This window comes from Oryza sativa, chromosome 10 (assembly GCF_034140825.1).
Source record: "Oryza sativa Japonica Group chromosome 10, ASM3414082v1".
Taxonomy (NCBI): Eukaryota; Viridiplantae; Streptophyta; class Magnoliopsida; order Poales; family Poaceae; genus Oryza; species Oryza sativa.
In genome coordinates this window covers 1,796,308-1,811,070 of record NC_089044.1, presented here as the reverse complement: position 1 = coordinate 1,811,070, position 14,763 = coordinate 1,796,308, and the positions used below count along the sequence as shown (strand labels likewise).

General features: G+C 41.6%; 1 protein-coding gene and 1 long non-coding RNA gene across 2 annotated transcripts; one reads left to right on the top strand and one right to left on the bottom strand.

Moving 5' to 3' along the window:
• Nucleotides 1-2,392: 2,392 nt before the first annotated feature.
• On the top strand, nt 2,393-4,887 carry LOC112936686 (uncharacterized). Its single transcript, XR_003239095.2, has 2 exons — nt 2,393-2,494; nt 2,744-4,887. It is a non-coding gene; the product is annotated as an uncharacterized lncRNA (long non-coding RNA).
• A 6,188-nt stretch (nt 4,888-11,075) lies between these two features.
• Nucleotides 11,076-11,951, bottom strand: LOC107275712 (mannose/glucose-specific lectin). Its single transcript, XM_015758021.3, has one exon. It carries the CDS (start codon nt 11,949-11,951, stop codon nt 11,076-11,078), a length of 876 nt encoding a protein of 291 aa, XP_015613507.3.
• Nucleotides 11,952-14,763: the final 2,812 nt, after the last annotated feature.

The window sequence follows — 14,763 nt, the reverse complement described above, 5'->3', positions numbered from 1 at the left end:
ACTTTTTTCAATGATATACTAAGAGTCGAGTAACAAATTGAAGGCCGTGGTTAGATGCTGTAAAAATTTGGCCAATTTTTTTTTGACACACATTTAAAGTATTAAACGTAGACTAATAACAAAACAAATTACAGATTCCGACTGTAAACTGCGAGACGAATTTTTTGAGCCCAATTAATCCGTCATGTGGGTTACTGTAGCACTTATGGCTAATCATAATGTAATTAGGCTCAAAAGATTCGTCTCGCGATTTACAGTCGGATTGTACAATTAGTTTTTCTTTTTTTTTCCACATTTGATGCTCCATACATGTGTCCAAACATTTGATGTGACGGAAAAGTTGAAATCTAAACACAGCTGAAATATTTGGATATTCAGTATACACTATAATTGAAAAGGTTAATAAAAATCTTAATATTGGGATCGCTATAAATTATAATTAAGAAAAGGTAATGAAAATATTTCCTGGGTTTTCAGCCGAAAGCCTTTCTTCCTTGTCAGCCCTACGCTAGTCCGCTACCTTCCTTCATTTGGTGTTCTTCTCTTCGACCCAACTACCTTCAACTTCCCGACTATGACTACCATCTTCAATCTCCCGAAGATAATCCCGTGTCCGCGCCCGTACGTTTGCCAGAGAAAATATCCCCATCAAATTTGGCTAAATCTTTCTTGGTCAGCCAAAATTAGTCGAGGGTTTTTATCCACTTGAGCTACTCCTTCCGTTTTCCCTGAATCAGAGCATAAAACTCGGGATAAAAATGACCGGGGAAGATCACCGTCATCATCGGTAACTATAAAACAGAGATTAAATCCGGCAATTAAAGCCGAATCGAAGGGAAAATCATAGAGAAAATGATGAGAGAGGAGTGGGGAATTGATTTTTGAAATCAAATTGGGGGAGAAAACGCACGATCGATATAACGGCGGTGAACATATGGGATTATAAAACCAGATAAGAAAAAAAAAAGCGCACGGGAGAAAAACCGATGACAACAAAGATTGACGAAAAAACTAAAAGCGCACGGGAGGTGCACGGTGAACCGATCGGATTAAAAAAAACCAAAAGCCTTAGCGTGTGCGCATAAAAAAACTCTTTTGTGTGCAAAGAGAAAACGTAGAAAACTCTTTTGCGTGCAAAGAAAAAGAAAAAAGGAAAAAAAAATACCGGTGAAAAAAAACAAACAGACTTTTTCGTTTTTTACTGGGAGATTTTTTTTCCTTTTTGTATGGGAGTCGGACAAGAGATGGTTTTTTTCTCTTTTTTTTACTGAGGACGACGGAAGCTTTTTTTTTTTTTAATCGCTCATTGAGTCGGACATTTTTTTCTTTCTTTTTTTACCTCTTTTTTAGTCGGACTTTTATCTTTCTTTTTTTACAGAAGACGGAAATTGTTTTTATAGAGATATAGATATAGATTAAAACTGAAACATAAAATTAAAACCGTTTCTAACACGGATGACGTACCAAAATCCCGACAAAAACATATTCAATTTTTATAATAGTGATATATATATATATAGACACACACATACTATACCGTACCTGGGGTGCGTAATAACTAAAACGCTTCCTCTCACATCCCACCCCCTCCCCGCCTACCCCCCACCCCTCCCCCAAAAGCCCACCTGCGGGCTGCGCCCCTCCCTCTCCTACATTTACGGAGTAAATAGCTTATTATTGAATCTAACCGTCCACTCACTTTCCCCTCCCTCTCCACTTTTTACGGATCCGGCGGAGGCATGCAGTTTGTCATGCGGTGAGAAGGAGCGGCGGCAGTAGCGGTTCGGGGCAACAAGTGACTACGGGCGCGGCGTCGGCGGGCGGGAGGCGCGGCGGCTCCACCTCCGCCACCGCCGAACGGCGATGGGCGCGGCATTAGCGGGCGCGGTGGTGGTGGGTGACTGGAGGCTCGGCGAGGCGGCGGTGGATCTGGTCGCAGCGAGGCGGATCCGGCGCAGCTAAAGGCGGCGCGATGGCGGATCCGATGGGATTGAGATTCGGTGACATTGCTCCGGTGACATTCCCCGTGACATTGAGTCACTGACGTGTGGGACCCACGTGGATCCAGACACATGTGGGTCCCACGTGTCAGTGACTCAATGTCACCGAGAATGTCACGGGGAATGTCACTGAATGTGCGTCCGATCCGACGTCCCCTCCCTCCCACGCGGGTCTTGGCGTCTTGCTCGGGTGAAGGCAGGCGCGCTGTGGCTCGGTGGCTCAAGATCCCCATGGAGCTCCATCACTGCCGCCCGACCTCATCTCGCCTAGCATTTGTGTGTGCGCACCTGCTTTTGGGCGGTTAGCGAAACGAAAGTAAAGACACTAATGTAAGACAGCTCAAGCGAGTCTAGCCTGAGATATAAAATCACACTAGCCCTGCCCTCTCTCCACCGCTGTTTGTGGTGCGCCGCCCGGGGTCGTCGGGGTCGTGGCCGTCCGCCTCCAGTCCAGTCTCGCTGCTAGCTCCGCGCCACTACGACCGCGCCCCTCGGTGCGTCACCCCCCCCCCCCCCCCCCCCCCGCGGCCCCGCCTCGACGCCCCTCCTCTGCCGGTCGGCTTCAGGCTCAACGACGCCCCAAGATCCAGTCTCCATGAGCTCTGCCTCAGAGCGTCAGACCTTCGGCGTCGCGCCTGCACATCCGCCGGGCGCCGGCTGAGAGCGTCCATTCCAAATCATTTTTGCTGTAGTTATTTTGTTCAGCTGGAATTATTGTTGTCATGATTTTGTTGCCATCCTAGGTGAAATACATGCACGACAGCAACCAACAATCGATGCCGTGTCTGGATCCGCTCGTCTCCATCGGCAACGTCGCCTCTCGGTCGATCTCCACCGTTTCAGGTTTGCAGTCAACAAGCACATAATAGAAGCGTTTCAGGTTTTTTGCAGTTTCAGAGTGCCAACATCCCGCTTTTACTTGCTTCATGTTTGTAATAGTTTCATATTTGCAGTTTGATTCTAAACTACTCAAATGTTTTCCACTGCAATCGTGTGGCTGATTTTCTTAGACATCTGTATATGTCTATCCACACTATATAATTCTTGCTAAAATTGCCTGGATCTCATTACAAACCATTCAAAGTGATTTAATCTCAAAATTTTAGTATTGTGTTTTTTTAATGTGCACGTGCTCCATTATGCACATTTTGTGCTATTTTCTTTGTTTGATCAAATTCATGGGTGTTAAAGCGCTGCTTGTTTCCATGTCAAAAACTAGAGTTCATCTATTTATTAAGAAATCCTAGTTTTATCAGTATTAATTTGGGTCAAATTTGAGTGCATTAAATTGGAACAGATGGGAGTACATATTCAGATGTTATCAAATAGCATCATTCTACTTTTGGCAGGTATAAAAACAAATGAACAATGGCCAGAATTTCGAATTTGAGCTCCAAAAGATATTAATGGATTTGGTGCCTGCATTGTCAGGTTACAGGCTTGGATTTGTCCTTCAATATATATGTTTGGTGCCTACACACAAATATAATGTCTCATATTAACCGATTTACTAGCAGTTTGCTTAATTGACTCTAAAACAAAACCATGAGCTTCTTGAGATTGGTAACCTGTCACTATTAAAGTTCTTTTTGGTTAGATGTGTAGTGCACACTATTTGTTTCAGCAACCAACTAGTTGCACTTCATAATATATGCCAAACCAAGAACCATAGTGAATTCAGGCCTCATGATCATGTTCGTTTGAAGGAAAAGGAATCTGACTTCCATGCTTGTCTGGATAACAAATTCAGTTTCAAGGTATGCACTGGGTCATTTAGATTATATTTTATGCACTACAGTTTTGTATCTGACTCTCTGACTTCCTACCAGCAGTCTAACAACAAGCCTGACCACAATGAAATTCCTGCAGGATGCATTCAACACCTCCTTACTTTTCCTGTTTAAATTTTATTTTTTTAGTTGTCAATTGGTCTGTGCAGTGTTGAGGAATTTGGAACTGGAACAAGAGGAGATTCTATATACAATTATTGCACAATGTCATTGATTGCAGGCTAGGAGTACAAACTTGGTTGCACAGCTGAAGGAGGATAACGGATGACTTGCAGTAGAAGAATAGCATGGTAAAAAAATCCCATTTTTTCTTCTTTCTAAAATCCTAACATTATCTACTGGATCGAACCATTGTTCTTGTCGATAAGATCAAAGTCTCACTACTTCACCATTTCTATCGATCATGTTTGAATTTAGTTTCTGTGATCATGGTTTCATTGTTGTGAGCATTCTAAGCCCCTGTGATTCATTGTTATTTTGCGGATCCCTCTCTTGATGGGGATTGCTCGTGCATGAGCTAGCTACAGCCAGCTGTCATTGGCCTCCTCCATCGATTTCTACCTGTAGCTAATCTGTTGTGGTTGCCAACGGGTGTGTCTGCAAGATCAAGTTCTCAACACTTCCCTCTCTTTTTTCGTGCGCACGCTTTTCAAACTACTAAATGGTGTATTTTTTACAAAAAAGTTTCTATACAAAAGTTATTTAAAAAAAATAGCTAATACTTAATTACTCACGTGCTAACAGACCGCTCTGTTTTCCGTGTATGGGAGATGGGTTCCCAACACCCACCTCCAAACACAAGTCCTGCCCATAACTCCGCACAGAACTTCTAAGGTTGTCGGTGCCGGTGTCATCATCGGCTACTATTTGTCCTTTGCAGATGCAACTGGAGCAGCGAGTCTACTTTTTTTAATTGTAGAATCATATGTGTTTGTGCCCCTGAGTCTTTGTAAACATGTCTGTAGTTTTATAGTCGACAAAAATATGGTTGTAATTTATTTTGGCTATATCGATTTGTTGGTAAATATTTTACTCCAGCAGTCGGGAAGTAACTTATTTCAATGAGAGAAGATTGGAGTAAATTTTGTGGCTAAGCAGTCTGGGAGAAATTTATTTTCTAAGAGAATACCGGAGTCAATCTTCTTGTTTATTTATTGGGAAAAGGCAGGAGGCATTATTTTATAAGAGTGAGAAAAAGCCAGAAAAATTAATGGTTATAGTAAAAGTAATCCATTTACTGAGAGGAGTAAATTTTATGAGTAATTAATTTACTGAGATAAGGGATGCAGTAGATTTTGTGTGAAGTAAATTATTTAATAAGTGAAGACCAGAGTAGATTTTTCTATCGGAAGTAATTTCTTTATTGAGATAACACTGGAATATTTTTTTTCTATAACAATATACTCGTGAGTAATTGATTTGCTGGTAGATACTTAGTGTGACTGAAAGCCCATAATTTATTTACTGAAAGAAGATTAGGGTGAGAGAGTAATTTATTAGTCAAATTTTTACTCATGGCTCCAAAGAGAAGGAAAATAACGAGTGCATGAGAAAAAAAAGAAGAAAAAAAGAAAAAAAATTATTTACTAAAAGAAGATTAGGTGAGAGTAATTTGTTAGTAAAATATTTACTCGTGGCTCCAAAGAGAAGGAAAAAAGGAAAATAACAGAGTGCATGAGGAAAAAAAGGAAAAGAAGGGGAACGGAGGGGAAAAGGAGAAAAAACGAAAAAACAAGGAATGGTACAAATTAATCGAAGTGACAATACCATATAGTACTATGCCATATAGTAGGGGTATATGTCTGCATTCATGTGGCAGTACTGCAGGTTTTGGAACGTAATAGTTATTCAAGGGTGAATGCCAACATATGTCTGACCTGATCACCTCCAAGAATCCAAGATTCATGAAGAAAGGATTCATACACAGCATGCATGTTGGATCGTATGAATCCCTAAGTTCTAAAATAGTTATATTGCAAATTCTTTGCCAGAATAGTTGTCACTGTAAAGTACTAATCGTCCCCTCAATCACATCTTATTCAAATTTCTTTCTATTGTATCCTCAACCAACCTTCCGCTTCTAATCAATAAGGGTTACTTTAGTCTTTTCTTATGAAACCTTAATTTATCCTAAACAACCTAGAATGACAAGTGTTGTATTATATACTTTCAGGTCTGTTTGATAGAGCTCAAACTCCTAGATTTAGCTCCAGGAGTTGGATCTGTAGTGGATCGGAGTTGTGGAACAGCCTAAAAAAACCCAGCTCCACCTCTAGTTTATTCTGTGAGAGCGCTCCACCCATCCCCGTTCCCATTTTAGATGGAGCTGAAATTGTTTAGCTGGACTCTAGCTCTAGAGCTGTGCCAAACAGGCCATTCATTTGTCCTCAAAAGACACTTCAACTTTGACTATGAATCTAGACGAACATTTTCTTTCCGATATTCATATAGTGAAAAATGAGGTCTACAGTGAGAAATGAGGTCTTTTGGGGATGATGTAGTACATGCAGAGGATTGAGATCAAATGCAGTTGCTATTGTAACTGCACAATAGCAACTGCACACAATCGTGGCCATTCGTTTTCAGATCTAGCGGCTCTAGATGACTGCTACAGTAAAGGCATAATATAGTACATCCCTGCTACAGTATTTTTGCTACAGTACCGCTTCATATCCTGACCTTCCATTCTAGATCATTTGATACACATATAACTGCTTAAGTTACACTTATAATAACAACTGCACAGGATCTTGATCCACATGCAGAGGTCTTTCACAGAGGTTTTATAGTTTTCGTGTTGATTAATTTGTAGCTTCAGGGAAAAAAAGATTTCAGGGATCTAATTAATTTTCATAATTTTTCAATCAGCTAAAATTGTACATTTTGTACAACGAATTCTGTTTTTCTTATTCATTCTGATCAGCCATTTTTTTTCTTTTGTGCAAGTTACCTCTCTTGCATGACACAAGCAAGGCCTGTACTGTACTCACATGCATGATGATGACAAACTAGGGTTCAAACTTTGGCAACTCAATGTCTTAGGTTAATTATAAATTAAGAACACATGGCATATATTATGTATCTAAGTGTATCAAATGGTGCTACCTTGTGCCCTATTCTAAACAACTTAATTATGTAGATAATATAGATTATTACTACCACTTTCAAAAGTATGATTTCTCAAAAACCTTTTTACATAAGTATTGCTTGGACAACATTTTCTAAAGATATTTTTTTACTTTACAATATATCATTATTCTTATGAATATTTTTATTTATTTATAACCTACTATATCTCTATGTCATAGTAAATGCATTTCTAGCTTTATTGAGGAACACCAAAGTTGTTTCTTCTTAACCTTAACATCTGCTTAACAACCTAGAAATACTTATATTTTGGAATAGAGAAAGTACATTAAATAAGGGTGTGATTTGAAGTGAGAGAGAGGTTAATTAGAGGTAAATGAAAAGAAATATGATAGGAGGTGATACACACTTGTGGTAACGTGAGATGTGACAAACTTAGTCATCAATCAAATAACCCCTTAATACACTTATTTTGATAGGGAGGTAGTAGGGCACATCCTCTAAGCCTAAGGGTAGTCCCAACTCTCCATGTCACGTAGTGTTTAGTATAACATTATATATATCACTACTACACAAAAGATTTTCCTAGATATAGAGTCATTTAGATTGCAGACGGACCATAACTGGTCGCGTCTGGGAAAATAGGGCCCATTTTCACGTGCGGTCCATTCAAGAGGACCGCACGGAAAAAATCAATTTTTCCGTGCGGTCCTCTTGAATGGACCGCACGCGAAAATGAGCCTATTTTCACGTGCGGACCTATTAAGAAAGCCGCATGCAAAAATACCCACCCTTTCTTTCCCTCCTACCCACTTTAAATTTTCCCCTCTTTCTCTCCTCTTCCCTCCTCTCCTCTTTTTCTCCTCTCCTCTTTTACTCCTCTCCTCATTTTCCATGTCGTCCTCTCCTCTCCCCGAGTCCTGACGGTGCTTGGCGGCCGTCCCCACACGGATCCGGCTACCGGCCGCCCTCTCCTCGTGGGATCCCGCTCCACTCCCCTCCCCTTCCTTCCTCCCCAGATCTGGCGGAGGGGAGCGGCGTCGGCGGCGGTGTGGCCGGAGGGGAGCCTGGAGGCCGACGGGAGCACGGATCCAGCGGCCGGCCGCCCTCCCCTCCCCTCCCCCCCCCCTCGGGATCCGGCTCCCCTCCCCTCCCCTTCCTTCCCTCGCCAGATCCGGCGGAGGGGAGGGGCCTCGGCGGCGGTGCGGCTGGAGGGGACCGCGGATGCCGGCGACAGGTGGCGCGGAGGCCGCCGGCGACGACGACGAGGGCGCGGGCGGCATCCCCGGCCGACGATGACGAGGAGGCGGCGTGCGGCGCGGAAGCCGGTGGCGACAACGACGAGGGCGCGGGCAGCGTCTTCGGACGACGACGACGACAAGGAGGCGGTGGCGCTGCCGGTGGATTTTTTTTTTTGAATTTTTTTCTGGATTTTTATTTTCCCATGCGGGCGACATAGGCACCCGCACGCGAAAATCGCGATTTTCGTAGACCCTTGGGTGCATACGGGCCGCCCATCTGCATGCGAAAATCAGTTTCAACCGCACGGAAAAACCCTTCTCCTAGTATTGTATGTTTGTCACATAAAAAAACAAAGTGGCAAAAGAGTTAACAAGGAGAGAGAAGGAAGATGAAATCATCTCTCATCAAGAAAATAACTTTAGGCATGAAGCAAGAACAAAGACAAAGGGATAGGTGAATGAAAGAAGAGATAATTAAGAGAGGTGATTAGATAAAAAATTATTTTGAATAAACCATCCACTGAGTTTTATACAAACTCCATATTTATACAATAATTTATGAGTTAGGATCGACCTACTTCATCTCTTCCAGTATAATAAATTTGAACATACATACATTTTTCTCTTCTAGATCACATTCTCTACTAGGTTGATTTTTTTTACGAAGGGAGGGACTACCCTAAGGTTGAGGTCTTGACTTTTGTTGAAATTAATTGCTGAACAACTTTTCTCATCTTGTCTCCCACGAAGGGGAAAAGGCTGACGTGGCTGTGACCTGTGACTGGCATTCATGTCAGTAAGCAGAGTGCGTAGCCGGTAGCCGTTTGATGGGCCGATATATGACCCATGGAGCCGATGAGTGACGTCCTACCAGGACTTGTACAGCGAGAAGAAAATACCGTTAGGTTCAGCGCGTAAAATCAAATCGTTTTCCATCGCTTAGCGTAAAATCTCCATCTGTCCTAAAAGTAACTTAGCTTGATATTCTGGTTTATATAAAAAAATAAGTTATTTCAGATGAAAGGAGTAAAAATATATGCAGTAGTAGTTTAAAGAGTTAAAAGTGCTATTGTGCTCTGCGTTCAAAAAAAACAGTGCTATTGTGCTTGTCTCCTCTCTTGAAAATACTTTTAAATTTTGTAGGAAGTTTGAAGGTTCAACAAATTGCATTAATAATTATGCCCTAGTCTTTATAAGTTCCTTCCTCTACCACTGTTTTTAAGTACTCCTTTCGTCCCTAAAAAAACGTATCTAGAATCAGATGTAATATTATATATGTTTAGATTCGTAGTACTAGAATATGTCATATTCGGTACTAGGTTAGTTTTTTTATAGGACGGATGGAGTATATCCCTAGCTACTAATTACTGGTGGTAACATATACAATATACAGTATGCATCTATACATATGCATGCATGTCACAAAGCTAGAGCGGGTGTGCCCTACCAACCTCCCTGGAGATGAAGGCCTTGAGCGTTTTCAATCATCCATTTGCAATCCCCCAGTAGGCCACTAGGTCGACAATGGCACTTCATTAAGCATCCGTACGTTGTAGCCTTCGCGAACGCTTCTTAATATATTCTTGACTAACACATTAGTACTATATATAGTATGAAATCATCCCCGCAAATCATTATAATACACTATATAGTCGATCGTATCTCCATATCCATAACTATATACGCTCCCCTCACAACCTACCCCCACCCCCACCCCACCCAACTTTTCTTTTCCAACCGCACTCCTTAGTCCGTACTCCGTCCCTTTTTTTCCTCCTCCGTTTTCGTGTTTTAGCTTTTTTTTTTTGCAGTTTGCCATGGATTTACTGGTCTCGCCATCGCCATCGTCGTCGATTCGGCTGGTGCCGTGGAGGAAACAGAGTTAGGAACCTGATTGCTTTTTCAGTTTCTTCTCTAATGCCCTTCTTTGCTGTTTTGTTGCTCAATGTGTAATTTGCACAGTTCCTAGGGGCTTCTTTGCTTATCTAGCTGTCCTCTCAGCTTGCAAATTTCTATTAGTAATATATTTTGAGGCCTTTAGCCTCAGGTTTGTTTTAAAAAAAAACAGAAAAAAAATGTCTAGAACAAAGGACATGAGATAAATACCAGGTTTAGAATTAATATGTAGGGTTGATTATTGTGATATATTGTTTGAAGTTCTTTTGTTGGGTTCCCATCCATAGAACGTGTTACAGAAGCAAGCCAAGTGAGAAGTAAGAACATTAATCTGGATGTTAGAACAATTTAATCATTCTATGATCATATATATGCTATTATATATATTGTTGCTGCTACAGTACGTTATATTTGTTCTCTCGTCATAGTATACACATTCCGCGTAAATATTAGGTGCAGCAATGGAAGGCTCAACAAAGGACACATTTATCAATCTAAGCAAGCTAGGTAAGAAGTGTTTTATAGTGTGGCATTATACTTATTTTGGTTTAGTTGTAAGGTCGCTAAAACTTCGTTTCTTTCATCATTTATTCCATAAATTTGCTAACACATGCATGCACTCTGCTAGTCGTTTCATGTATTTCACCTTTGAGCTTCCGACCTTCTGAAGACAGTTGTTCTCGAGTGTGCTTTTCTCCATAACGGAATGAAACAAGAATATGCAAGCTTCCCAAGCTCTTAAATAGTGTGATTTTTTTTATATGAAAAATACTATCTACTCGTACATATGAATATTGTAAAATACTATTTTTAATCCGCTTTTTAATTTTGTAATAGTTAATTCATTTGTTTGTGTCTCGAATCATTCAGCTATTAAGTATTCCATTATATTCCATTGGATTCAGCCTGAAGTATACAAGTTTGTATAAATATTTAACGAGGATGTAAGACATGAAAGCCAGTAGTTTACTCCTTCCTTCTAACTAGATTGAGTGCTTAATTAGTTATTTAAATAGAGACAAAAAATGTATATTGTGATGGAGAATATACCTCTGCGTGGATTAGCAGTAGAGGGCCAAACCAAGAGTGGAGTTGAAGGACCATGAAAGTATCTGATGGAGCTCACTGCCAGAGCCGCCGGTGGCTGCGGAAAACCCAACGGATACCTCTTGTGGAAGCAATGTGACCGGATCCGGCAAAATCGCACTGACCTCGGCCGGTTGAAACGATGGATGATCATCAAAATGCAGGTTGGCAAGCAGCATCCGGGTGCTGCTGTTAAAACTGATGGAGGCTGTCATCGTGCCATTCAGGCTGTAGCTCGGCAAACTTGTCGTGTTAGCCGACTCGATGGCGCTGATGTCGACGCCCATGTGGTCGTAGGTCTTATTGGGGTCCCAGATGTTGTTGTATGTGTCGAACTCGACGGCGATGAACCGGTCTGTGCCGTAGGCCTTCGAATGATTGGTGGCAAGGAGGCCAAGGTTGCCTCCATCTGAATTCGATGGAATCGTTGATGGGTAAGCAGCGAGGAAGAAGGCCAGCCCGTCCCCCTTTGTGTCCGTCGGGTTGCTGATGTCGCTTCTGATGGCGATAGCGAAGGTGAATCGCGTGCTGAAGCTGGCCACCTCGCCCGTGGTGGCGTCGTAGAACTTCACGGCGTGGGCGTACGACATCCGCCCCTTGCACTTGTGGATCGTCTCCGCGAACTCGTTGCAGGTGAGGTCCACCAGCTTGTTGCTGGGCTCGCTTGCGTTGCCCTCGAACAGGAGGTCCTCCAGGCGGTAGCTGGCTGAATTGGAGAAGTCGAAGCTGAAGGAGAGTGGCGCCGGTGCCCGCGATTCAGCCTCGACAAGAAACGGTAGCAGAAAACACGCTACGATGAGGGTGAGCTTCGCGCTGCTCACACCTTCTCTTACTGGCAAGCCTATCGTCATTGTGTCGAGTGTCATATCTACAGGGTTGTTGCCTGGGCTGGCTGTTCGTGGGATCAATATGATGACCATGGGTGCATGTATATATATAGCCTTGGCAGCTAGGAGTAGTGTATATGTGCAGGCGAGATTATTTTAGAATACATGCATGATGCAACTGATTTACTTGGAAAATCTACTCAGGCCCTTTTGTTTAGGCTTAAACTTATTGGCCTAGACTTTTAAGTCAGCTTATTGGCTTATATGATTTATAAGCCGGTGGATTTAATGTCCTAAGTTTAGTAGTTGAATCACACATCTACCTCACATAAGCCAAAAACACTTCTCCAACCTAGTTTTTGGCTTAATAGTGTTAGAGTGGCTTATGGCTTCAAAAAAGCCAAACAGAAAAGCTACTTGTTTGTTTAGGCTTAGACTTTTCGACTTATAAGTTGGCTTATAAGCCTAAACAAAGAGGGCCTCAATTTATTTGTATAGGAATTTGTGATGTACTGGATGGTTGTTTGTATAGTAAGTTAGAGGGTCATTTTATCATTTGGTGTTATGTGAGAAGTTAGTACTATCTCCATCCCAAAATGTTTGACGCCGTTGATTTTTTTAAAAATGTTTGACCGTTCGTCTTATTCAAAAAATTTAATTAATTGTTAATTCTTTTTCTATCATTTGATTTATTGTTAAATATACTTTTATGTATACATATAGTTTTATACATATCACAAAAGTTTTTGAATAAAACGAACGGTCAAATATGTTTAAAAAAGTCAACGGTGTTAAATATTTAGGGAAGGAGGGAGTAGCTATGTACTTGGAATCTTGGACTGTGAGGATGCATTGATCGATGCAGTCAAAGGTTTGCTGGTGATTTAAAAAGAAGAAGCAGGAGATGCACAGAAGGATTTCACGTTGCTGAGAGAGGAGAATTTGGATGCAACCGGTCTGTGCATGCGCGTGAAGACCGCGTGAAGCATGGCGATTTGGTGTCGGTTTGCAGCTGATTATTTAGCGCGTGCAATGCCCGATCTTATTAGTTATAGTTTTCTTTTCAGTTAAGATTTGCTTATTTTGTGTGGGACCAGATATGATTATGTCAAACTATTGTTTACTTTTGCCGATATACTATATGCCAGTGCCGGCCGATTAGGAGAGCTGTGCTAAACAAAATATCAGTCTATTATTTTCTTCTATACTCCCACCGTTTCATAATGTAAGACTTTCTAGTATTATCCACATTCATATAGATGTTAATAAATCTAGACACACATATATGTTTAGATTCATTAGTATCTATATGAATGTGGGCAATGCTAGAATGACTTACATTATGAAACGGAGGTAGTACTGTTTTTATCGACTGAAACACGATCTGAGCCGTTGATTGGGCGATGGGTCTATTAGGGTGAGGATCCAAGACCAAGATTTACCTTATCGTTTGGGCCAGGGTTACCCCTTCCCCCCCCCCCACACACACACACACCCAGTAGCGCGGTAACCGCCGAAAATCGCATCCAAAAATTCGAATTCAAAACTCGGTGGTTTCGCGGCTTCGCTGTGGTTACCGCATGGTTAACCGCGATATTCGCACAGTTATCACGGGCTGTGCAGCTGAAATCACGTAAATGAAAAATAAATAGGCAAAAAAATCGAAAATACGGTTGAATATGTGTAGAAAACTAGAAATTGAGGATAATTGGAAGAATACGTAGGATTCTTACCGATATTGTCTTCCTTTTTTTCTAATTTGTAAACTATTTTCGGTTTCGCCCTCAAATTTGAATTTAGCTTACCCTATTTCAAAAAAATTCATCATCATTGGCATTACATCCATGATTTTTTTCATTTTTTTATTTTTTCCAGAATTTTGAATTTGGTCAAAATTCATCCAAACCATATCACCGGTTTCCTGTACCGTATCCCTACGGTAAGTGCGATAACCGCGGTAATCGCGCGGTTACCACACGATAAGTGAAACCCTATTCAAGACCACCACTAGGCTTTTTTTAAGTAGTAGAGATAACCGGAGGGAGTATTTCATTGCAGCAGACAAGTTCATTCAACCTGAACTGTCCATCTCTATCTCAAGTATAGTAAAAATACCAAACCGGAGATCGAACCCCTCAAGTTGCTGGTTCACCAGTTCACCGGTCCAACCATCAGGTCACTGGTCGAACCGCTGCCTTTTTATTTATTAATATTATATTTGTTTTGTATTATTTTATATACAGAAACACCAGATATTGATGAATATGTATGTAAAAATAAAAGTTTTGGCTTTCCTGCTTTAGTTTTATCCTTGGGGACAAGTTCAACACAATGGTCCCAAGCAGGATCAGTCTTCCCTCTGACCTTTTACTGGAACGGATTTCTTGTTTAGTTTCAGCAGCAGAGCAATCCTCTTGAGATTGTGGTTAATCTAACCGGCACAACTGGTGGTAGTGATTCTGGAGTGGATAAAGAATTCACTGCTGCAAATGGATAAACATCAGGTCACAACTCCCAAATCTAATGGATTAGAAAACAAATCGGTAGCCAATAAAGTTCATCGTATATGTAATACCAATTTTAGACTAGATTGGGTGATCAACAGAGCAAATCAAACACCTGCACTTCCGCAGCTAGGCTAACTAGCTAGCAACAGATCTGGTGCAATAAGCTAATCAACCACACATGCACATATATTTCTTGAGGCTAGAACACGAAGCAACTCGCAATGATGTGCCCTTCAACCTTGCCACCGGCTTGCTCTGCTACCGGCGTGACGCCGCGACGGCCGTCGGCACCTCGGCAACTTCGTGCTACCGGCTTGCCGCGCTACTGT

Coding starts and splice junctions, on each gene's coding strand:
- LOC107275712 (XM_015758021.3), bottom strand. CDS start 11,951: ATGACGATAGGCTTGCCAGTAAGAGAAGGTGTGAGCAGCGCGAAGCTC.